At 35.5% G+C, this 25,017-nt stretch overlaps 1 protein-coding gene across 8 annotated transcripts in view; it reads right to left on the bottom strand.

Moving 5' to 3' along the window:
• The window catches only part of LOC128246838 (mucin-4-like), a 77,263-nt gene that overhangs the window by 35,847 nt on the left and 16,399 nt on the right, over positions 1 to 25,017 (bottom strand). For all 8 annotated transcript variants that reach the window (XR_008263376.1, XM_052965311.1, XM_052965315.1 and 5 more), the window contains 2 exons: positions 24,707 to 24,835; positions 3,266 to 3,394 (listed from right to left, as the gene is read on the bottom strand). Coding sequence is in view for 7 of the 8 variants with exons in the window: in XM_052965311.1 (XP_052821271.1) it covers positions 3,266 to 3,394; positions 24,707 to 24,835 (258 nt within the window). In the remaining variant the exon portion in view is untranslated. The remainder of the gene's footprint in view (positions 1 to 3,265; positions 3,395 to 24,706; positions 24,836 to 25,017) is intronic.

Genomic DNA, 25,017 nt, shown 5'->3' with positions numbered 1-25,017 from the left:
TCAAATTAAGGTACATCAACTGGAACAATAATAATAAAAATAATGGTCTTATTTACACTGAGTAAGCTTTATTACAACTGCAAATGGGTTCGTTTGGGTCTACTGAGTAGGTTGAATGAGAGCTGCACAAGGGTTTGATTCGCTCTAAATGGGCCTAATGGTTGCCAAATGTGATCATTATGACACTGAATAGGTTTTTATTAGATCTGCACATGGGTTTGATTCGCTCTAAATGGGCTTTATGGTTTCCAAATGAGGTATATTTGACACTTAGTAGGCTTAATCAGAGCTACACGTGTTTGGCTCTAAATAAGAATTATTGTAGTCACAATTGACGGTATATAGAATTTAACTGACTTAATTAAAGACTTATTGATTTTTTAACCTATTGATATGCTTGGCTGTACACTGGCATTGGTACTGTTTTGGCTCGTATAGAACATGGTCTTAAATATATAGAATCTTTATGGATCACTTGCCATTCGATTTGCTTCATATGGTCTATATTTGGCAGATACCAGAATGAAAAAAGTTAATTGGACACAAAGTGAACTTGAGAATAGCCCGAGTGTGATGATAGTCTGGAATATTGGGTTTGGTTAAAACCCCAAAGCGGTTGAATGGCCTCTGGGTAGGCTTTCGTATAGCCAGTCAGGGTTTGTTTGATAATGAATGCGCTTGACTAACCACTATAGGGATTTTTGAGCTCTTGACGAACCCCTCTGAAGTAATAAAGGTACAAAATGGGCTTTATTGCAATTATTCAGAGGCTTGTTGGGTACCTTTTGTGTCATATGGATTTTGTGGCGCTTGGAAGGGCACAAAATGAGCCATAATGGAGTTTCGGGCATTCAGTAGGCTTATATATAAACACTTTATGGCTTGCTTAGCACATATTATACATAGGACGAACTGATTTTGAGTTGCTAGGAACTAGAATATCAACACATTAGGTTGATGAAACACTGGATGGACTTGAAAAGCGGTACTCGAGGCAGGCTTGATGAGCTTACATGGACTCACAAATATATATATTTTAATTTGTTTTAATTGGCTTAAGGAGGGACATTTTGTGGTTAACTTGACTTTTGATATGGGAAATATATGAACAATGTTTAAAACTGCTTGGTGATTTGGGTAATGTATAGACATGTTTAAATAAAATTTAACCAAAACATAAATAAATGAAATGATAACAAAGTCGATATTGAATATATTTGCATTTTGAACATTCAAATGAGTTTCACTTTGATTTTGAAAAGCTTATCTTTTTTAATATGGAATACATTATAAAATAGTTATCATCTATTCATATGGATAAATGTTTATAAAAATGAAACAGATAAAATGTCATAATCATGGAGTCTCTTGGATGCAACGATTTGTGGTAACCGCCTTGGGTAACATGTACTAGGATGACTGCTACTTGTCTCCATAACATCTTTAAAACATTGCACTTCAAAGTAACTGAACAGATATCAAAATAGAGGAAATTATTAATTATTTTTCTGCAAACACAATTAGATTAACAACATTTAACAAATAAAAAGACGGAAAAAACACATTCTGTTAGAGTTTCAGTGTATTTAACCTTGAACTGACGTTGACATTGAATCTAGCAGATAAGTATGTCAACATGAAGCACAGTATGAAATTGATACATGCCATGAATTAAGATAAACATATTAATTGGCTGTAACACTAGCACAATTTGCCAAAAGACTCGTTAAGCAATAGCAAGCTTGCGATCACCTTTAATTGGCACACTGTAACGGGATGATCCTTGGAGGTGACGGTTTTGAAAAATATAAAAAAACCTATCCCCTAAACTATTGTTTTAAATGAGGGAACATATAATTTACAATTTTATCAACGCTTTTAGACACATACTAAACGTAAATTAAAATTAAAATAGTAACAAGTATACGGGAAAAACATTCTTAACGTTATTTTTCATATCTTGACCTTGAAATGACCTTAACCTTGAAATGGCTGAAATGAGTTTGAACTTGACATGGGAGATGTCAGATAGATATGTCAACATAAAGCCTACTATGCAATAGATACATGTCATGCATTTTGATAGACTTTCAGTGTAACACTAGCACAGTTTGCTAAATGACTCTAACAGAAATAGCAATCTTGCGACCACCTTTGGCATGCTATTGAAGTATAAAACCTTGGCGTTTTCAAAAAATATAAAAGCTAAATCCTAAAATATTGCTTTAAATGAAGAAACATACAATGTACAATTCTGCCACCACTTTTTGACACACACTAAACATAAATGACATAGAAAAGAAGAAAAGTGAAGAGGAAAAATCAAATTTTGGGGTATTTTTATCATTTACCTTGAAATGACCTTGACATTGACCTTCAAGTAGTTAAGGTTATATGTCAATTTGAAGTACATCATGAGAAGAGTAATATCCATGTGAATATTCTTGCTTAGTTATAAAATAAAAAAGCTATATTTGAATATATTATTTTACTGAAATGGCAATTAATGGCGGCCATCGTGGACGCCATCTTGAATATTTCCTTTTCGCAAGAGCCACCAAGTGGCCAAACTCACTTTTCAAAATCTTCAGACTTTAGCCGACAATTTGATATTAAAAAAAAATTGAATAGCAAAGGGGTGCAGTAAATTTCCTTAATTTTCTGCTATGAAACCACTCCTGTTCCACCTCGAGTTTGGTTTATTATCACGTATCCTTTGAGACCGGGTAGCAGTCGATGCATGCTACATCGAACGAGACTTGATAAAGGCGGTCAGAAAACGTTCAATCGCATCATTTCTTCAATTATATGCTTCACTTGATTAATTTAATGTATTAACGCAACTTGTATCAACGAAACTGCAATTAGCTTTTACACGACTTTTCCAAGAAATGACGCCATAAATCAATCGCATGTGTGATTTAGTTAGTGTATTTTTCCTTAAAAAACACACATCAGCAGTTGAAATATTTCGTTATAGTTTCTATTGAAAATACATAAGGTTCCTGACAACGGTAACACTTGTGCGTAAAAAAGAGTTTTCTATACAACTCGCTGTATTTTAAAAAGAATATGATTGGCATCTTATAAATAGTAGATATCCTTTTTGCGAAGCATGTGTCATTTTATAAAAATATCGTACGGTCCTTGTCACATGATACACTATGTACATGTATTAAACTTGTAAGAGAAAAATTATAAAGCTAAATTATAACTAAATATATAAAATGTACTGTATTTAAATGCTACAATGATGGTTACATACCAAGCTCCGTTTTGGCTGGATCAGTTTTGTCTTTGCGATGTTTCGTGTCAAATGTAATCAGATCATAACCTACTAGACCGGCATTTTTGTGTCCACTTTTCATAGCTTTGGTTGTAGAGCTGTCTGCGTCTGTTTGAAATAGAGAAAGTGACAACATGAACTGCAACAGGTTTTGGTTATTTCTCTTGTATATTGATAGAAACAATATATGAATGTAATGCAAAAACAAGAGTTTCGTATAATGAAAAGCTGATGTTTTCATCTGTAAGCGTCTTACATGCAATATCACGGCGTAGCAAGGTCAATAACATTACAACACAACACCAAACAAATATATGATTTACTAGGTTTATGGAATATGGAATCAGACCTGAATATGTTCAATGTTCATAAAATTACACTTTTTTTTATTCAGTCCTTTAAAGTCATCAAACATTTTGTCTCAAATTAAGGTACATTAACTAGAACAATAATATTAATAATAATAATAATAATAATAATAATAATAATAATAATAATAATAATAATAAAAATAAAAATAATAATAATAATAATAATAATAATAATAATAATAATAATATTAATGGTCTTATTGACACTGAGTCAGTTTAATTACAGCTGCAAAGGGTTCGTTTGGGTCTAAACGAGCTTTATGGTTTCAAAAGTGTGATCTATTTGACACTAAATAGGCTTGATATGAGTTGCACATGGTTTTGTTTTTACCAAAACGGGCTTTTTATTTTCCAAGCTGTGGTCTATTTGACACTGAGTAGGCTTACATAGTGCTGCACATGGGTTTGTTTTGTCACTGTGTATTCTTTCTTAGAGCTTCAAATGGATTTGTTTGGATCTAAATGGGCTTCATGGCTTCCAAAATGTGGTCTATTTGACACTGTCATAGCTAACTCAGTGCTGCACGTGAGTTTGTTTTGATCTAAAATGTTTTTATATGTGCCAAAATGTGGTCTAATGGGTACTGGTTAAGCTTTTTAAGAGCTGCACATTGGTTTGTTTGTCTCTAAAGGGGCTTAATGGTTGCCCAGTTGGTATCTTTATGACACTGAATAGGTTGAATGAGAGCTTTGCAAGGGTAGGGGGTTCAGTTTGCGACGTCAAATATGTGATTGACGTTATTTTTTTACAAAAAATGGACTTTTATTTTTGTTAACTGCAATCGATTGCCTGACAATTTCATGACATTTTTTTACATTTCCACACAGATTAACTTTTCTACCTTTTGACTATATAGTTTTTAATATAAACTTACTTAGATTTTACAAACACTGCCTTGTAAATCAAAGTTACAATTCGACGTTTTTTCCCGAATGCCGATTAAACGGTCACGAAATTCACGTGTTTGACGATAGGTATGGTACTTGTTCATCATTTCCGGAGGCGCTCATTGATTTTTTTTGGTGAAAACGAAAGAAATGAAACGAATGGACAAATCCTGCACTTGAAAATGATGTTTGAACGGAAATAAAATTTTCACGCATGAGGGCTCTCTCGTGAAAACAAGAAAACAGCTGTTGTTTTAACAGGTAAATGTATTGTTTTTCTTGGTTGTTTACTCGATTTTTCAAATTTTTGACTTTTGTCTAGGAACATGCTTCTGAAAAAAATTGATGCTAACAGTTAATCCGAAATCAATTTATTTTAGGTACATGGGGAAGCTTCAATTGACGTTCAGTTGAGCAGTATTTCGGACGTTCACGGGCTATCCGAATATCTTACACTGTTGGAGGCACATAGTGTTTGTAAGTTTCAACGCATTTTTATTCAAATGGTTATTTTAATATTTGTCTATTCTAATGAATAGTTTTGTTGTTGTTTTAAGCTCAAACAATAAAAATACAATTTTGTTTTGGAAGTCCATATGTTATCTGAGTGCAATTGTTTGTTTCTGAGGCTTATTGTTTGTTTCCATATAAAATCAGTTTAAGATATAAAATGCTAAACCACTGTTATTTAATTTAATGAATGGTGTAGCACACAAATTACCATGAGTATGACGTTCTTATATTTTATCATTGAAATAAACTTTGATTACGTTTACTTATATATATATATATATATATATATATAATGGACCACTTTTTTATTCTTCAACCATTTCAGTATAATTGTTTTTAATACAAATGATACTTCGTGTTGCATTGAAGCGTCAAAATAATTAAAAAAAATCCAATAATTAACTATTTATTAGCAATATTGAAATTGCGCCATATTCCTTCTAGCGGGAGGTTTATCTTATTTTACAACTCAACATAATATGAATCACCGCAACATACTCGTTTAAAACTTTAAACAGGGCAACATGTAAGAATTTATAGAAAATAGAAAGGAATAAATATTTTGTTGCCATTCAGGAGTATTATTTCGAGAGTTTTTAAATGATAACTTTTTACTACAAGTGGGCGAATTATTGGTACAGTTCACTGTCATTTTAGTGGATTTTACTGAGTATGTTTGGAACGTAAATTGATTGGGAAAATATTCATACTTTATGAACATATCATACTGGTTTTTATATCAGAAGCTTAACTTTGTTTCGTTGAAATTTAATTCAATAATATTTAGTATTTTCTCAAGTTGTTCAAGGAAAACCTTCATTCCTTGGGAAAAAAGGTCTCTAACCAGTACATTGTATTATCATCTGTAATGTAAACAAGTGTCAAGATCTTGTGACCAAATTCATTATATTGTATTATAATATATGAAGTCGGTTACAGTTTTTCTTTAACGTGTATGTGTAAAAACTTGGTTCAGTATCCTAATATCTTACATCAAAACCAATGATATTCCTGATTATATAGAACCAGCTTTATTGGCAGATGTCTGCATTGATATCAAAAAGAAGTAATTTCCATATGAGGTATAACTCTGTGTTTTAGGATATGAATCATAATCTTGACTATATACAAGTGTATGTAATATGTAATTATTTATCAGTACATTGTGTAACAGAGTAAACTGATTCAGCTACATTAAAAATTGCAATAGAACTATTAAATAATACGTAGCTTGAAATTGTATACTGTATAATTAAATGTAAAAATATTTGTATTGATTCAATAAACGTTATCAATTTAAGAATTGTTCTAAATAAGTACTATGAATCCTCAAAATGACAAGTCATTTTTGTAATTTTATGGATCAAATATTTAGATTTTTTATTGTATATTCAGATACTTTTCACCCATGTGTTGGTAGTTGTTTGTGCATAGTTTGGTTTTTAAATATGAGAAACTTTTTAACTCTATTCACCTTTAAACAGTTTTCATCTGTTGTCCAGTGATCAAGACGGCTGGAAAAAAGATGTTCATTTTTACTCAAATAGTTGACATGCATTTCATGAACATTTTGACCGATCTATTGAGAACTATGTATTCATGTGTAGATAAATAGCAAGAAATGAGTAATAGTATGCTGTCTGTAAATTATGCTCATAATTGTTTTCTTATTTCTTTGTAGCAGGACTGGAGCTTGCTATTTGCACTTCAGTTGATAATGTCTACTATAGTTTGCATTGCCATAATAAAAGTTGTCTTCGTGAGGCTGAAATGATACATTCAATAAAATATTTAATTTCAGGGATAAGGTACCAGGAATGCAGATGTTGTTCTGTTTGTGGATTTGTTAGATGTCCATTGGATACCAGCGAACATGTTCTGTGATTCAGAGGCATAAGGTATTATTTTACTAGAAAATTTAAAGAAACAGCTAAACATATACGCTAACAAGTCAAAACAAACATGTAGCTGCAACTTTAATATATCTATCAATGTGGTTTATGTTTAGTATTCAACACAACGAGTGACAATAAGAACATGTGGCAAATTGTTATTCCTAATAACTTTACATTTAATTGTTTCATAGCAATAAAAGGGGGCACATCTAGTTGTCATATATGTGTACATGTCGGTCAGTCCATCTGTACTTCCCTGCAATTATGAGAGTACTGCATAGCCCAACAGTTGGATAATTATTTCAAACTGTTTGACAAAGAGTAAATAATCAAACAGTTCACCATTAGGGTCAGAGCAACATATACTTTACAGTAGTGGGTGGGACAACAGCTGCGAAAGTTTATTAAATGGGCATAATGGTTGCCAAATGGGTATCTTTATGACACTGAGTAGGTTAAATGAGACCTGCACAGGGTTTGATTGGCTCTAAATGGGCTTTTTGTCCAAAATGTGGTCTATTTGACACTGAGTATGGTCTATTTGGCACTGAATAGGTTTACTCAGTGCTGCATTTGGGTTTGTTTTGATCTAAATTGGCTTTATATTTCCCTAAATGTTGTCTTATGTGTACTGTGTAAGCTTATTTAGAGCTGCACATGGGTTTGTTTGGCTCTAAATAGGCATAACGATTGCCAAATGTGGTCTTTATGAAACTGAGTAGGTTTCATTAGAGCCGTACATGGGTTTGATTCGCTCTAAATGGGCTTTATGTTTTCTCAATGAAGACTATTTGACACTTAGTAGGCTTCTTTAGAGCTAGACTTGTTTAGCTCTAATAAGCATTATTGTAGTCACAATTGACTTGATAGAGAATTTAACCGACTTAATTATAGACCTATTAAGTTTTTACCTATTGATGTTCTTGACTGTACACTGGCATTGGTACTGCTTTGGCTCGTATAGAACCTACATGGTCTTGAATATAGCAACTTTATAGATCACTTGGCACTCTATTGGCTTCATACGGTCTATATATGGCAGATATCAGAATGAAAAAAGTTTATTGGACACAAAGTGGACTTAAGAATAGCCAGAGAGTGATGATGGTCTGGAAGATAGGGTTTGGTTTCAAACCAAAAGAAGTTGAATGGCCTCTTGGTAGGCTTTCGTAGAGCCTGTCTGGGTTTGTTTGATAATGATTTCGCTTGACTGTAACCACAATATGGATTTTTGAGCTCTTGACGAACCCCTCTGTAGTAAGAAAGGTACAAAATGGGCTTTATTGCAATTATTCAGAGGGCGGTTGGGGACCTTTTGTGTCATGTGTACTCATTTTGGCGTTTGGAAGGGCACAGATTAAGCCATAATGGAGTCTCGGGCATTCAGTGGGCTAAAATATAAACACTTGAAGGCTTGCTTAGAACATATTATACATAGGAAGAACTGAGTTGCTAGGAATTAGAATATCAACACATTAGGTTGGTAAAACACTGGATGGACTTGAAAAGCGATATTTCAGGCTTGATGTGCTTAGATGGGACTCACAAAAATATATGTCAAAGATTGTTTAAAATGGCTCAAGAACGGACATTTTTCGGTTTACTTGCCTTTTGATATGGGAAATATATGAACTATGTTTAAAACTGCTTGATGATTTTGGTAATGTATAGACATGTATTTATAAAACTTAACCAAACATAATGTAACAAAGTCCAAGTTTCATAATTATTACATTTTATTTTTTAGTGAGTTTGATGTAATGCAAGGGAGAAAACAAGCAAATCAGCTTTGATGTTATGTACAGAGTTGTTTTTTTTAGTAATTTTAAAATATAATTGCTGTGTGGTCATCTGTGACTATAATACCTAAATTGACATTTTTGGTGGGAACACTGGATCATTCCGTTCTTTGTTTTCAAGGCGAACACATCATATTTTACTTTGTCTGTAATTGTTGGAATTGGCGGGAAAATATATTGAAGGTTAGTCTATTAGTTATACTTCTAGAACCTAGTATTTCTAGAATATTGTTTATTAAGAAGTGTAATTGTTTTATTTACATTTGAGCAGTTGTATCTAGTATTTAGTAAGTTGGAAATATGATAGTTATAATATTTCTAAAAGGTCAAGATAGTGATTCAACCTTGCATGTTAATATTATAAGTAATATTAATAAATCCACTTATTTTAGAATTGCAGCACCAGTTGAATGTATGTGTCAGGGAGAATATAAAGGCAGTTTGGCCTACAGCTGGTGAGTTAGATTATATGTAATGTGATGTGAAATGTGTTTGTACCTGTTTTGTATATGATGTTTGTTTTGTTTTAATATGATTATATTACGTAATAGTATGGCCGCTAGAAAATAGTATTAATTATGAGTAATATTGATTCTTAAAGTATTATAGAAAATATACTGAATTAATTGTTAACTCTTGTTTGATATGCTTAAGTTGATGTTTATATACTTTCAGAGCTGTGGATTTATAATACATGTAATAAAAGCCCCTAAAGACTTCCGACGTATTATCCAAGTACACTGATCCCTAACTGCTGATTTAGACCGTTAATATAGTCGTGGCCATAAGAGACTACCCTATTACAACGTGGCGCCCAACGTGTCGTTTCTTAATCGTTAGAAGACAGAGGGGACCCGGGACAGGAGCCAGAACGGACCATCGTTTGAGGCCGGAAGTGGTTCGTAGCCCAGAATCTACCTTTTCGTTGGGACATTTTCATTAGTGGTTGGAGTCGTTGCGACCCAGGGCAGGCGTGCATTTGTGATACCATTCCCTTAAGGACCGGAAACAGTTTGAACTCAGGACGTGACTGGCGTGCATCTGTGATACCATTCTGTTAAGGACTGGAAACAGATCGAACTCAGGACAGGACGTGACGTCATCAGAGAATCATCATCATCTTTATCCATCCATCAACAACCCAGGAATTATTGACTGTTGCACTTGCTATACGTGCGTGAACATTATGGAAGTTGTTATTTTGTGATATAGGACATATATTATTATATTCTAGTGGCCAAAATACAAAACAAAACTGTGGGTACCATAATTTTATTAAAAACATAATTTGTTTGTTTGTTTTTTGTTCAGTTAGAATTGTACATTTTTCATAGCTGCAGAAGTGAAAATTTTAAGTGTCATATTGTCGAAAAAGAGTGATCACATACTATTGCTCTAAAGATATAATTAAGCATCTACTTTTCATTAGATAGTCATTCGGTACAGCTATTTTTGATTTCTTACGTTTTAAATATTATAAGATTAATAATAAGATAAGCTAACCTTCTACTCAGGTATAAACAAATATGTATACACGGAAGATTATTGTTTAGCATCATGTAGAATTAATCTTTAGTTAGATAACGTTAGTCTGAGAAAATCCTTCATTCACACGGTTCTTTGTGAGCACTATTTTTCTCATTAAATATCCAGTAGACGGTAAAGTTTCCGACTGTAAACAGTATGTTTGAATGAGTAACACTCATTTACATGTTTGGCTGGTGTAAATCAAAAGGTACTTTTGTTTCATTGACAATTCAATACTAGATACACAATTTACGGAAAACCCGTGTGTCAGTGACGTAATTGAGCAAATTCTGATTTGATTGGCTGTTTGGGAGGGTGTGTGCAGGTCGAGCGTTTTGATTTGATGACCCTAATATTGACCTTTACGATAGGTTAAAGTTCATGACAGACATTTTTGGGTTAGGAGAATAATTTGTTCCGACATTTGACATGATTTTTATTTGTTCACTGCAAAATTTATAATAATTTCTTGAATCATTATTAGGATATTATCATATCTTGAGTATACAATATTTAGCAACCAAATTTCAGGCAGTTGAATTTAAATTACACACATTGTTGCCACCTTATATTTTTGACAGAAATCAGCTGATTTGGTTATTGATTGGGGACACTGATAAAGATGAATTTGGATTGATATATTTTTCTGCAATAATTATATGCATGGATAGATGAAATATTTATTTAGACTTTGTATAAGATATTTAGATTAATACAGTTAAATACATTTATTGTTGGATTTGTGCATTTGTGAAATAGTTCATGTAATTGTTCATACTTTTGAAATTCCATTTAAAATCATTTGACCTAGTGTTTGTTGTTTCAAATTAAGTTGATTATTAACGGCATATTCTTAAGGAGTGTTAGATACTCATGTTTGTCTGACTTAAATACTTAGATTATAGTTCTTTACGGGTGACGTTATTGTTTAGACATTACATTTCTTTAATTTCATTTTGACTTTAATTGATTTTTTTTACTTAGTTCATTTCAATTCTGTGTATTGTATAATTTTGATTTTTGACAATTGATTGCATACACTTGTTACTTTTTTATTTTCTTACTGCTTCTGTCTAATATTTATTCTTAAACACAGAAGAAATACTTTACTTTATTTAAGTTATAGATTAGAATTGATTTTTGATGTGAGAATATTTGCTTATAATTTGTTTGCGGCATTTAGTATTGAAGTGATCATAGACCATTGAACATAGGTTGTGCTGGAAGTTGATATTGATTTGAACTTTGAACTTTTATGGTGATTAAGTTTATTAAACATTAAATATGTCACTGGAAAAGGATAAATTAGGAATAGCAGCTGGTGGTATGGAGAAAGATAGTAAGGCAAAGCCTGTAATTAAGAAAGATGATGAACATGAAATTGAAGAGGCATTGAAGCTATTTAAAGCATTTCATGAATTGAAACTCGATCCAGGGGTTAGTGGCCCAGAGGATTTAAAGAAGTTTTTGACGGAATATACAAAGAGGAGTAAGGAAGACAGTAATGCAGCCTAGCAACAGCAATCAGACCCAGCATCCGGGAAATCGTACCAATTTCCAAAATTGTCATTGTTCTCCGGTGAAGATAATAAGGGAGAAGTTTCGTGGGATGCATACAGATTTGAAATTGATTCCCTAGTAAAGGAGAAGACTTTTAGTGATGAACAGTTACTTTTAGGTATTAGAAGGAGTGTTAGGGGTACCGCTAGTGATATTGTAAGGAGATTGGGTACAGGGGTGAAAGTTGTGGAGGTTTTAAAGAAGTTGAATGGAACTTTCGGAAACATTGAATCAAAGGAGTCATTGATAAGGAAATTGTACTCATGCTCTGAAGGATTGGATCCGGTGAACATATATGCATCAAAGCTTGAGGATTTATTTGCACAAGGAGTTGAACTTGGAGTTGTACTGCAGGGGGATAACATCTTATTGAGAAAACTTTTGTTTCAAGGATTAAGAATTATTTTGAAACATGTTGCCCAGTTTAAATTTGAAACCATCAAAGACTATGATAGATTTAAAATTGAGCTGAGGAAACATGAAGCTGAAATGAAGTGTCAGACCAATCAGACAGAAGCAAAGAAGACTTGTCATGTGGCACAGAACGCTCCGTCAAAACAAGAAAAGGACTTACAAGAGCTCAAGGAGGAAATGAGTAAGAAATTTAATGACACTTTAGACATGTACAAACAGCTCAACAAAACATTGATCAATTGCAGCAGCAACAACAACAGCAGCGGGATAGTCCAGAACAACAACAATATCAACCCTGCTATTATGGAAACAGAAGATATAGACGACAGTCAGGAAGCTTCCACAGAGGTAGTGGTAGAGGCAGAGGAACTTACAGACCTGGACGCCCAATAGGAGCAAACAATTACAGGGGGTGTTGTCATAGATGTAGTGGACATGACCATTATGTGAAGGATTGCACATCAGAATATCCTCGGACGGAGCAGATAGGGAATTATAGGGGCTCTTGTCATAGGTGTGGTGGCAATGATCATTATGTAAAGGACTGTACAGCAGCCTACTCACGGGCGGGACAGACAGAGAATTTAAACGCGTAGGTGCCTTGTTTGATGGACCGGACCAGGGCACAAAGAACATTAAGGAGGGTCCTGCATTAGTAGGGGAAGCGAACATAACAAAAGTTATTATAAATGAAAAGGAAGTAAATGCTTTACTGGATACAGGTTCTTCAGTTAGTGTTATTGCACAATCATATTTTGAAGAACATTTTTAAAATATTGAATTAAAGCCAGTGACTGAAATCTTAAATATTGAATGTGCAGGTGGATCTATGCTTCCATACTCAGGATATATTGAAGTTGAAGTAAATGGTATTGAAATTCCGGAATGTAAGAAGCAATTAGCATTATTTTTTATATCACCAGATACAAAATTTTCCAGTTCAACACCAGTCATTATTGGAACTAACATTTTGCAAGAATTTCAAGAGGATTGTAGACAGAAATTTAGAGAAAGATATTTGCAAATAGCAAAGCTGACATACCCTTGGTACTCTTGTTTTAGAACTATAGTGATTACAGAAAGAACATTGAAACAGAATAAGAATAAATTAGGAATCATCAGATGTGCTTTACCACACAAGTTGACATTGAATCCGAATCACATCATGGATATTAAAGGTTACATTGACAAGAAGATTGACCATAAACCTACAGCAGCCATTGTATGTGGGACTGATAAGGCCAGCCTACCAGATGGTTTAGAGGTTACACCCAGCATCATACACTATTCCTACACAGATGCCAATGCAGTTATTATTACCATTTCTAATCATTCAAGTTGCCCTATTCATATTTCACCAAAGGCAATTGCATGTGAGATACAGCCAGTAACAGTCACTGATGAAGTTTTAAATAAGATAGAAGAAGAGGACATAGATAAGAAGAGAAGAAAGATAGTTGAAGAATTGAAGATAGATGAAGATAATGTACTTAATGAAGACCAGAAACAGAAATTGAATACCTTACTTTTCCACCATCGTGATATATTCAGCACTAGTGATACAGACATAGGCAGATGCAATTTTTTCAAACACCGAATTGAATTGATAAATCCTTTACCATTTAAGCAGAGCCACCGTCGAATACCACCTGCTATGGTAGAAGAGGTCAGATCACATTTAGAACAGTTGTTGTCATGTGGCATCATACGGCCATCAAAGTCACCATGGGCTTCACCAGTAGTCTTAGTTAGAAATAAAAATGGAAAATTGCGGCTCTGTGTGGATTACAGGATGCTAAATGAACGGACAGTTAAAGATGCCTATGGTCAGCCTAGGATAGAAGAGATGTTTGACTGCTTACACGGGCACGCTACTTCACTACAATGGACATGAAAAGTGGATACCATCAACTACTAATGGAGGAAGAACACATAAAGAGAACTGCTTTTACAGTAGGTAGGACCACTGGGACACTTTGAAAATCAGTTTATGCCTTTTGGATTACCTAATGCCCCTGCCAGTTACAGCAGACTGATGAATGAATGTCTAGGTGAAATGAACATGTCCAACTGTATAATATATTTAGATGACCTAATTATCTTCAGTAAAAGTTATGATGAACATCTGAAACGCTTGGATAACGTTTTAGCAAGATTAAAGGAATGCAATCTGAAATTAGCCCCTGAGAAATGTAGCTTCTTCAGAGAGAGAGTCAACTTCCTTGGTCATGTAGTTAGCAAAGACGGAATTGAGACTGATCCCAGTAAGATTGAGAAAGTTAAAAACTGGCCATCACCAAACACACCAGAAGAGCTTCACAGTTTCTTGGCATTTGCGGGATATTACAGAAGATTCATTAAAGATTTTTCAAAAATTACCCGTCCCTTAGCTGAGATGATTCCACATCCCACCTCCAAGAAAGGCCCAAAGAAGAAAGCAGAACAGAAGAATTGGAAATGGACAGAAAATGAAGAGAAGATATTTCAAGATTTGAAAGAGATACTGACCAGCCCTCCAATATTAGCATACCCAGATTTTAGTAAGCCATTTGAATTACACACTGATGCATGCAATACTGGATTGGGAGCAGTACTTTACCAACAACAAGATGGTAAAAAGAGAGTTATTTCATATGCAAGCAGAGCAGTTAGTAAATCTGAGAAGAATTATTCAACCTACAGATTATAATTTTTCGCGTTGAAGTGGGCAGTAACTTCAAAATTTTCAGATTATTTAACAGGAAACCATTTCATAGTATATACCGACAATAACCCACTGACCCATATACTCTCTTCACCCAACCTTGATGCTACAAGCCAGAGATGGGCAGCTGCACTGGCAGATTATGATTTTGAAATAAAATGGAGACGCAGATGCATTGAGTCGGTATCCATATGATTAGATTGAGGTAATGAAACAAGATGGGAATGCAATTGAAGAACTTGTGAATTTGGATAGAGATGCGGTCAGAGCAATTTGTAGTACCCTTACGCCACCATACATAGACACTCTACCCACCATGAATATGAACATAGTAGAAATTACTGAAGACACTAGTACCCCAATGGCCCAAGTAGAGTTAAGGGAGATCAGAAGGAAACAAATTGAGGATCCCCTGATAGGAAAATGGATAATTGCAGTAATAGATAAAGTTAGATTAGAAAATGACTTTAGTAGAGAAGGAACAGTCATGAAGAAGAACTGGAAGCATTTCAAGACCAGAAGAGGTGTGCTGTACAGAGAGGTAGAAAGAGATGATGAAAAGATCGAACAATTAGTGATACCAGAGTGTTATAGAAGAGTTGTGTTGACAGGTATGCACACTGATGTTGGCCATCCAGGTATAGACAGAACAACAAATCTCATACGAAGAAGATTTTTTTGGCCTTGTATGACAGCGCAGATAGAAGACTTCGTGAAGAATTGTGACCGTTGTTTGAGGAGGAAGTCTGCAACAAACACACGTGCACCATTAGTAAGTGTGAACACGACCTTCCCCTTAGAACTTGTTTGCTTTGATTTTTTGACATTAGAACCATCCAAGGGAGGATACTCAAACATATTAGTTGTCACTGACCATTTCACCAAGTTCGCACTAGCCATACCACCCCGTAACCAGACAGCCAAAACTACTGCTGAGGCATTTTATAATCAGTTCATAGTGAATTATGGAATTCCACACATACTCCACTCCGATCAAGGTGCTAACTTTGAAAGCCAACTTATCAAAGAGTTATGTGAACTTACCGACATGAAAAAGAGTCACACTTTAGTATACCATCCCCAGGGAAACGCAGGTCCAGAAAGGTTCAACAGGACTCTAATAAGCATGCTGGGGACACTTGAACAAGATCAGAAGAAGGATTGGAAAAAGTACATTAGTTCCCTAGTGTTTGCCTACAATAGCACGCCTCATGAATCAACAAAAGTCTCACCATATGAGCTCATGTTTGGCAGGAAGCCACGTCTTCCTATTGAGGTTATGTTTGATGTCGAGTAAGAGAAAGAAGAAAAAGTAAAGAAGAATACATAGCAGAATTAAGACAGACCATGAAAAAGACAAGACATATTGTCCATGAACATGTAGAAAAGGCAAAGCAAAGACAAAAGAAATACTATGATATGAAGGTGAGAGGTGTACAGATTGAAGAAGGTGATCAGGTATTAGTGAAGATTCTGGCTAGAGGAGAGGGTAAACACAAATTAAGCGACAAGTTTGAGGAAGAGGTTTACACAGTTAGAAAGGAGAAGTACCTGTATATACTCTAGAAGGTAACAGTACCGGGAGAATTAGGACCCTACACCGGAACCATCTATTCCCAGTGAACCATCGGGTGAGGGATGAATTTGTTCAAGATGAGAAAATTGAGGAAACAGGAAAGATAAAAGATGCATCAAGAGATAAAGAAGAATCGGGTGGAACCACCAACGACAGCCATGATGATGGTGTGATTTATGTCCCACAGACATATTTTTACGGGGACGCCCGTACGCCAGTAAATCAGTCAGAGGCAGAAATTGGGACAGAAGTATTAAACATAGATGATGAAGACAAGAATAAAAGTGAAGTACTTCAGGTACAGTCTGAACTGGAGAAGGAACAGGTGGATATTTAAGAGAACACTACAGAAGTTGATGGTGAAGAAGAAATGAAGGATGTTGCCAACGCAGCATCAGGTGGTGCTAATATAGATGGGAGCCCAGGTGAATGGGAACATGGTGACACTGTTGTTGAAGATGATTTCAGCAACGAAACAGACTCTACACTTCCTGTAACAGAGGACACAACACTTGAGGAAGTTCCGGAAATCACAAAGAAGAGAAAAAGACAGTTACCGCATCCACCAGTCAGAAGATCAGAGAAGGAAAGAAGAGCGCCTGAAAAATACAGTGGCTATGTGATGTATGGAATGACTAGACCTTTTGATGCCAGATTCCAGGCATTACAATCTATCATGAGTTCTGGAGTATTGGGAAGTATGGATAGTGAAATTGCCAGGGGATTAGTGACAGAAGTTATGAAATAATTTTGATGTATCAATTTTTTTATAAAGATTGCTATGTGAGAATATTGTAATTACAATTTTGATCATGATTATTCTTATTGTTCATAAACCCACTACCCAGTAATTGGTTATTTTGTGTGGACACTTTTTGTAGAAGGGGAGGAAGAAGGCATGAAATTTATTTTTTGGTATGTTGTACTAAGTGTGGCATTTTTGTTTTTTGTTTGTTTAGGGTTTTTGGATATAATATTCATTAATTTTTGGTTTAAGTGATATGAGTGTAATTGAGATTTAATTGCCAGGAAATATTGGTTGTTATTTGATTTTTTTATTGTTGTAATTTTTTTTAAATTATTTTTGTGACGATGAGACAATGACGGGACGTCATTTCAGGAGACAGGGAAATGTGTAACAAAGTCCAAGTTTCATAATTATTACATTTTATTTTTGAGTGAGTTTGATGTAATGCAAGGGAGAAAACGAGCAAATCAGCTTTGATGTTATGTACAGAGTTGTTTATTTTTTAGTAATTTTAAAATATAATTGCTGTGTGGTCATCTGTGACTATAATACCTAAATTGACATTTTTGGTGGGAACACTGGATCATTCCGTTCTTTGTTTTCAAGGCGAACACATCATATTTTACTTTGTCTGTAATGGTTGGAATTGGCGGGAAAAGATATTGAAGGTTAGTCTATTAGTTATACTTCTAGAACCTAGTATTTCTAGAATATTGTTTATAAAGAAGTGTAATTGTTTTAATTACATTTGAGCAGTTGTATCTAAGTATTTAGTAAGTTGGAAATATGATAGTTATAATATTTCTTAAAGGTCAAGATAGTGATTCAACCTTGCATGTTAATATAATATAATATTAATAAATCCACTTATTTTAGAATTGCGGCACCAGTTGAATGTATGTGTCAGGGAGAATATAAAGGCAATTTGGCCTACAGCTGGTGAGTTAGATTATATGTAATGTGATGTGAAATGTGTTTGTATCTGTTTTGTATATGATGTTTGTATTGTTTTAATATGATTATATTACGTAATAGTATGGCCGCTAGAAAATAGTATTAATTATGAGGAATATTGATTCTCAAAGTATTATAGAAAATATACTGAATTAATTGTTAACTCTTGTGTGATATGCTTAAGTTGATGTTTATATACTTTCAGAGCTGTGGATTTATAATACATGTAATAAAAGCCACTAAAGACTTCCGACGTCCAAGTACACTGAACCCTAACTGCTGAGTTAGACCGTTAATATAGTCGTGGCCATAAGAGACTACCCTATTACAATAATTAAATGAAATGATAACAACGAAGTCGATATTGAACATATTTCCATTTTGAACATTCAAATGAGTTCGACTTTAATTTTAAAAAGCTTAATTTTGTATTTCAATATGAAAAACATAAAATAGTTAACATCAATTCATATGGATAAATGTTTAAAAATGAAACAGATACAATGTTCTAATCATTAATTGGCTGTAAAAATTTGTGGTAACCGCCTTGGGTAACATGTACATGGACGACTGCTAGTTGTTTCGATAACATCTTTAAAACATTTCACTTCAAAGAAACTGAACAGAGATCAAAATAGAGGAACTTATCAATTATTTTTCGACAAACTCAATTAAATTAACAAAATTGTAAAAATAAAATGATGAATAAAACAACATTCTCAACTGTTTGTGTTTCAGTGTATTTGACTTTGAACTGACCTTGACCTTGAAGCAAGCAGATAGGTATGTCAGCATGAAGCACAGTATGAAATTAATACATGCCATGAATAAAGATATACATATTAATTAACAGTAACACAAGCACAACTTGCCATAAGACTCGTTAAGCAAAAGCAATCTTGCGATCATCTTTATTTGGCACACTGAAACGGTATGATCCTTGGCGGTGGCGGTTTTGAAAAATATAAAAAACCTATACCCTAAACCATTGAACATATAATTTATAATTTTGTCAACGCTTTTCGACACATACTAAACGTAATTGAAATTAAATTGAAAAAAGTACACAGCAAAAAACATTCTTTACGTTATTTTTCATATCTTGACCTTGAAAAGACCATGACATTGAAATGGCTGAAATGAGCTTGAGGTCCGATAGATTTGTCAACATAAAGCTTACTATGAAATAGATACAGGCCATGCATGTAGATAGACTTTCAGTGTAACACTAGCACAGCTTGCTATAAGACTCTTACAGAAATAGCAATCTTGCGACCACCTTTGGCATGCTATTGTAGTATGCAAGCTTGGCGTTTTCATAAAATATAAAAGCTATATCCTCAAATTTTGTTTTAAATGAAGGAACATACAATTTACAATTTTGCCACCACTTTTTGACACACTACGAACAAAGTAAATGAATTAAAAAGGAAGAAAAATATTTTAGGGTATATTTTTCACATTGAAATGACCTTGACATTGACCTTCAAGTAGTTAAGGTTATATGTCAATTTAAAGTACATTATGAGAAGAGTAATATCCATATGAATATTCTTCTTAGTTATTAAACAAGAGGGCCAATGGTGCCCCATATCGCTTACCTGAGTTAAAATTTGTGCTATAGACTTGGTAATATTTGAAGGGCATTACCATGGATTTGTCTTCTCTGATGTTTTATGCCCATTTACATTTGCACCAAATTTTGTGATGATAGGACAAATGCTTAAAACGTTATTGACAGGACAAGAGCAATTTTAGGTTATTTCTATAACTAAAGCGCAATAACTCTCGGGTAACTACAACAATTTTGCTAATTATCAAACACGTTCATACACATTCTGACCACATTTTGTCATAATTGGACAAAAGGTTCAAAGTAATTGATCGGACTACATACTGGATGGTGCATGTCTGCCCTCTTATACATCATATGTGGAACTATTATATGTCCAGTGTTTTTTTAACAGTTGTGTAAAAACATGACAAATATGTATTTGTTTAAAAGATACTTAGGGCAATCACTCTAACATTATTAAGGTTGGATTTATACAACTCGTCACAAAAACTCACAATTTATTGTGAATAAGTTCATGAAGTTTGAAGTTGGTACCTTTAGTGATTTTAAAACAATAAAATAACAATAAAAAAACATAAATGATCCATATTCAAACTTGATTTAAAAAATTATCAAAACATCCTTTCTGACAAATTTCAAGAATAATTGGGCTGAAAATGTTACCTCTAGAGTGTTCACAAGGTTTTTCCGTATTTGGGCTCTGTGACCTTGTTTTTATCCAAGATGACCCAAATTCTATCTTGAGCTAGAAATCAACACAACAACCTTTCTGACCATTTTCAAGGAAATTTGTGCTGAAAATGTTACCTCTAGAGTATTAAAAAGGTTTTTATATATTTGGGCTCTGTGACCTAGTATTTGACCCCAGATGTCCCATATTCGAACTTGAGCTAGAAACCAACGAAACAACCTTTCTGACAAATTTCCAGGATATTTTGGCTGAAAATGTTACTTCTTGCTTGTTAACAAGGTTTTTCAATATTTGGGCTCTATGACCTAGGTTTTTCAATAATTGGGCTCTGTGACCTAGTTTTTGACCCCAGATGACCCATATTCGAACTTGATCTAGAAATAAACGAAACAACCTTTCTGACAAATTCCAGGTTATTTCGGTTGAAAATGTTACCTCTAGAGTGTTTACAAGGTTTTTCCATATTTTGGCTCTCTAACCTAGTTTTTGACCCCAGATGACCCATATTCGATCTTGAGATAGAAATCAACGAAACAACCTTTCTGACAAATTCCCAGGATATTTGGGATGAAAATGTTACCTCTAGAGTTTTAACAAGGTTTTCCATATTAAGGCAATGAAACCTTGTTTTTCCCCAGATGACCCATATTCGAACTTAAGCTGGAAATCAACGAAACAGCCTTTCTGACAAATTTTCATGATATTTGGGCTGAAAATGTTACCTCCAGAGTGTTAACAACGTTTTCCCATATTTTGGCTCTCTGACCTAGATTTTGACCCAAGATGACCCATATTCAAACTTGATCTAGAAATCAACGAAACAACCTTTCTGAGTATATCATTTCCAGGATATTTGGACTGAAAAAGTAGCCTCTAGAGTGTTAACAAGATATTTCTTCCTTTTTTTTGGGGGGGGGGGGGTCATGTGATCTCGTTTTTCATCACAGATGACCCATATTCGAACTCCTCCGAGTACTTTCTGGGACAAACATTCTGACCAAGTTTCGTGACAATTAAGGCAAAAATGAGACCACAAGAGTTTTAACAAACTAAGTGTGGAAGGACGAAAGTCGACGGACGACAGTCGACAGACGACGGACTTTCATCGATCCTCATAGCTCACCCTCAGCCTACGGCTAAGGTAGGCTATTGAAAAAAGCTATATTCGAACATAGTTTTTTTTACTGAAATGTCAATAAATGGCGGCGATCTTGGGCGCCATCTTGGATATTTCCTTTTCGCAAGAGCCGCCAAGTAGCCAAACTCACTTTTCAAAATCTACAGACTTTAACGTACAATTTGATATCAAAATATTTTGAGAGGGGTGCCGTACATTTCCTTATTTTCACATTTTTTTTTGCTTTGGAACCCACACTACTTTTACGCGACATTCCCTGAAATGACGCCATAAATCAATCGCATGTGTGATGTAGTTAGTGCATTTTTCTTAAAAAGAAACACAAAACATCAGTTGATATATTCCGTTATAGTTTCTGTAGAAAATACATACCAATCCTAAAAACGGTAACACTTGTGCGTAAAATGGAATTTTTAATATAATTCGATGTTATGTCTCGGAAAAAGAATATGATTGGCATCTAATAAATAGTGGATATCTTCTTTTTTGCAAAGCATTTGTAATGAAATAAAAAAAATCATACGGTCCTTGTCACATGATACACTATGTATATGTATTAAACTTGTTGGGGAAAAGTTATCAAACTGAATTATAACAAGAGATGTTTGTCAAACATTATGCCCCCCCTGAGCGCCATGTTGTCAGGATTATATGGACAATTGAATGAAATATGCATGGACCGAAATGACAACTGATTTGTTGCCGTTAAGGCAGTTTTAAGATTATGACCATTAAAGTGTGAGGATAGTGTGTTATGACCATGACCTTTGACTCTATGAACTCAAAATCCAGAGTCATCAGCTGGTCACCAAAAACCTAACTGTCAAGTTCGAGGGCCATGGGTGCAGGCATTGTCAAGTTATCACACAGACAAGTTTTTTTCGTTCAAGGGCACTGTGACCTTGACCTTTGACCCAATGACCCCTTAAATCATAAGGGGTCATCTACAAGTCAGATGCAACTCCAAGTCAAGTTTGAAGGCCATGGGTTCAGACAATGTTGAGTTATCACTCGGACATCCTTTTACCATTCAAGATCACTGTGACCTTGACCTTTGGCTCTATGAATTCTAAAATCAATAAGGATGATCTACTGATCAGGCTTAACATCCATGTCAAGTTTAATGATCATAGGTTCAGGCATTGTTGAGATATCAGTGAGAGAAGATTTGTTAACTTTTTTGCGTTAAAGGTTACTGTGGCATTGACCTTGGCCTGATGACCCCCTAAGACGATAGGGGTCATCTACTGGTCAGGCCCAACCTTCATGTCAAGTTTGATAACCATAGGTCCAGGAATTGTCGAGGTCGCTTCGAAGGTCACTGTGACCTTGACCTTTGACCCCTAAAATCAATAGGGGTCATCTACTGGTCAGGCTCAACCTCCATGTCAAGTTTGAGGGCCATGGGTGCAGGCATTGTTGAGTTATCACTCGGACAACCTTTTATCATTCAAGGTCACTGTGACCTTGACCTTTGGCCCAATTACCCCTAAAATCAATAGGGACCATCTTCTGGCCAGGCCCAACCTCCAAGTTAAGTTTGATGGCCATGGGTGCAGGCATTGTCGAGTTATCACTCAGATAACCTTTTACCATTCCAGGTCACTGTGACCTTGACCTTTAGCCCAATGACCTCTAAAATCAATAGCGACCATCTTCTGGCCAGGCCCAACCTCCAAGTCAAGTTTGAGGGCCATGGGTGCAGGCATTGTCGAGTTATCACTCGGACAACCTTTTACCATTCCAGGTCACTGTGACCTTGACCTTTAGCCCAATGACCCCTAAAATCAATAGGGACCATCTTCTGGCCAGGCCCAACCTCCAAGTCAAGTTTGAGGGCCATGGGTGCAGGCATTGTCGAGTTATCACTCGGACAACCTTTTACCATTCCAGGTCACTGTTACCTTGACCTTTGGCCAGATGACCCCCAAAAACCATAGGGGTCATCTCCTGGTCAGGCCAATTCTACAAGTCAAGTTTGAGGGCCATTGGTGCAGGCATTGTTGAGTTATCACTCGGACAACCTTTTACAATTCCAGGTCACTGTGACCTTGACCTTTGGCCAGATGACCCCCAAAACCATAGGGGTCATCTCCTGGTCAGGCCAATTCTCCAAGTCAAGTTTGAGGGCCATGGGTGCAGGCATTGTCGAGTTATCACTCGGACAACCTTTTACCATTCAAGGTGACTGTGACCTTGACCTTTGGCCAGATGACCCCCAAAAACAAAAGGGGTCATGTACTGGTCAGGCCCAATTCCAAGTCAAGTTTGAGGGCCATGGGTGCAGGCATTGTCAAGTTATCACAAGGAAAACCTTTAACCATTCAAGGTGACTGTGACCTTTGGCCCGATGACCCCCCAAAACAATAGGGGTCTTCTACTGGTCAGGCCCAACCTCCAATTCAATTATGAGGGCCATGGGTGCTGGCATTGTTGAGTTATCACTCGGACAACCTTTTACCATTCAAGGTCACTGTGAACTTGACCTTTGACCCGATGAGCCCCAAAAACAATAGGGGTCAGCTACTGGTCAGGCCCAACCTCTAAGTCAAGTTTGAGGGCTATGGGTGCAGGCATTGTCAAGTAATCACTCGGACGACCTTTTACCATTCAAGGTCACTGTGACCTTGACCTTTGGCCTGATGACCCCCCAAAACAATAGGGGTCAGCTACTGGTCAGGCCCAACCTCCATGTCAAGTTTGAGGGTCATGGTGCAGGCATTGTTGAGTTATCACTCGGACAAGCTTTAAAATTATTTTACCATTCAAGGTCATTGTGACCTTGACCTTTGACCCGATGACCCCCAAAATCAATAGGGGTCATCTACTGATCAGGCTCAACCTTCATGTGAAGTTTGATGACCATACGTCAAGGAATTATTGAGTTATCACTCGGACAAGCTTTGGTCTACCGACCGACCGACCGACCGACCGACCGACCGACCGACCGACCGACCGACATACCGAAATGCCTGTGCAAAGCAATATACCCCTCTTCTTCGAAGGGGGGCATAATTAATTAATAAAAATGTACTGTATTTAAATGCTACAGTGATGGTTACATACCAAGCTTCGTTTTGGCCGGATCGGTTTTGTCTTTGCGATGGTTCGTGTCAAATGTAAGCAGATCATAGTCTGCAAGACCGGGATTTTTATGTCCACTGTTCATAGCTTTGGTCATGGAGCTGTCTGCGTCTGTTTGAAAAAGAGAGAGTGACAACGACATTATCTTGACGAACCCCTCTGTAGTAAGAAATGTAAAAAATGGGCTTTATTTAAATTATTCAGAGGGCTGTAGGGGGACCATTTGTGTCATGTGGATTTTTTTGGCGCTTGGAAAGGCACAAAATGAGCCATAATGGGGGTTTCGGGTTTCA

Source organism: Mya arenaria, chromosome 9, assembly GCF_026914265.1.
Source record: "Mya arenaria isolate MELC-2E11 chromosome 9, ASM2691426v1".
Lineage (NCBI taxonomy): Eukaryota > Metazoa > Mollusca > Bivalvia > Myida > Myidae > Mya > Mya arenaria.
This window is presented reverse-complemented; position numbering and strand designations above follow the sequence as displayed.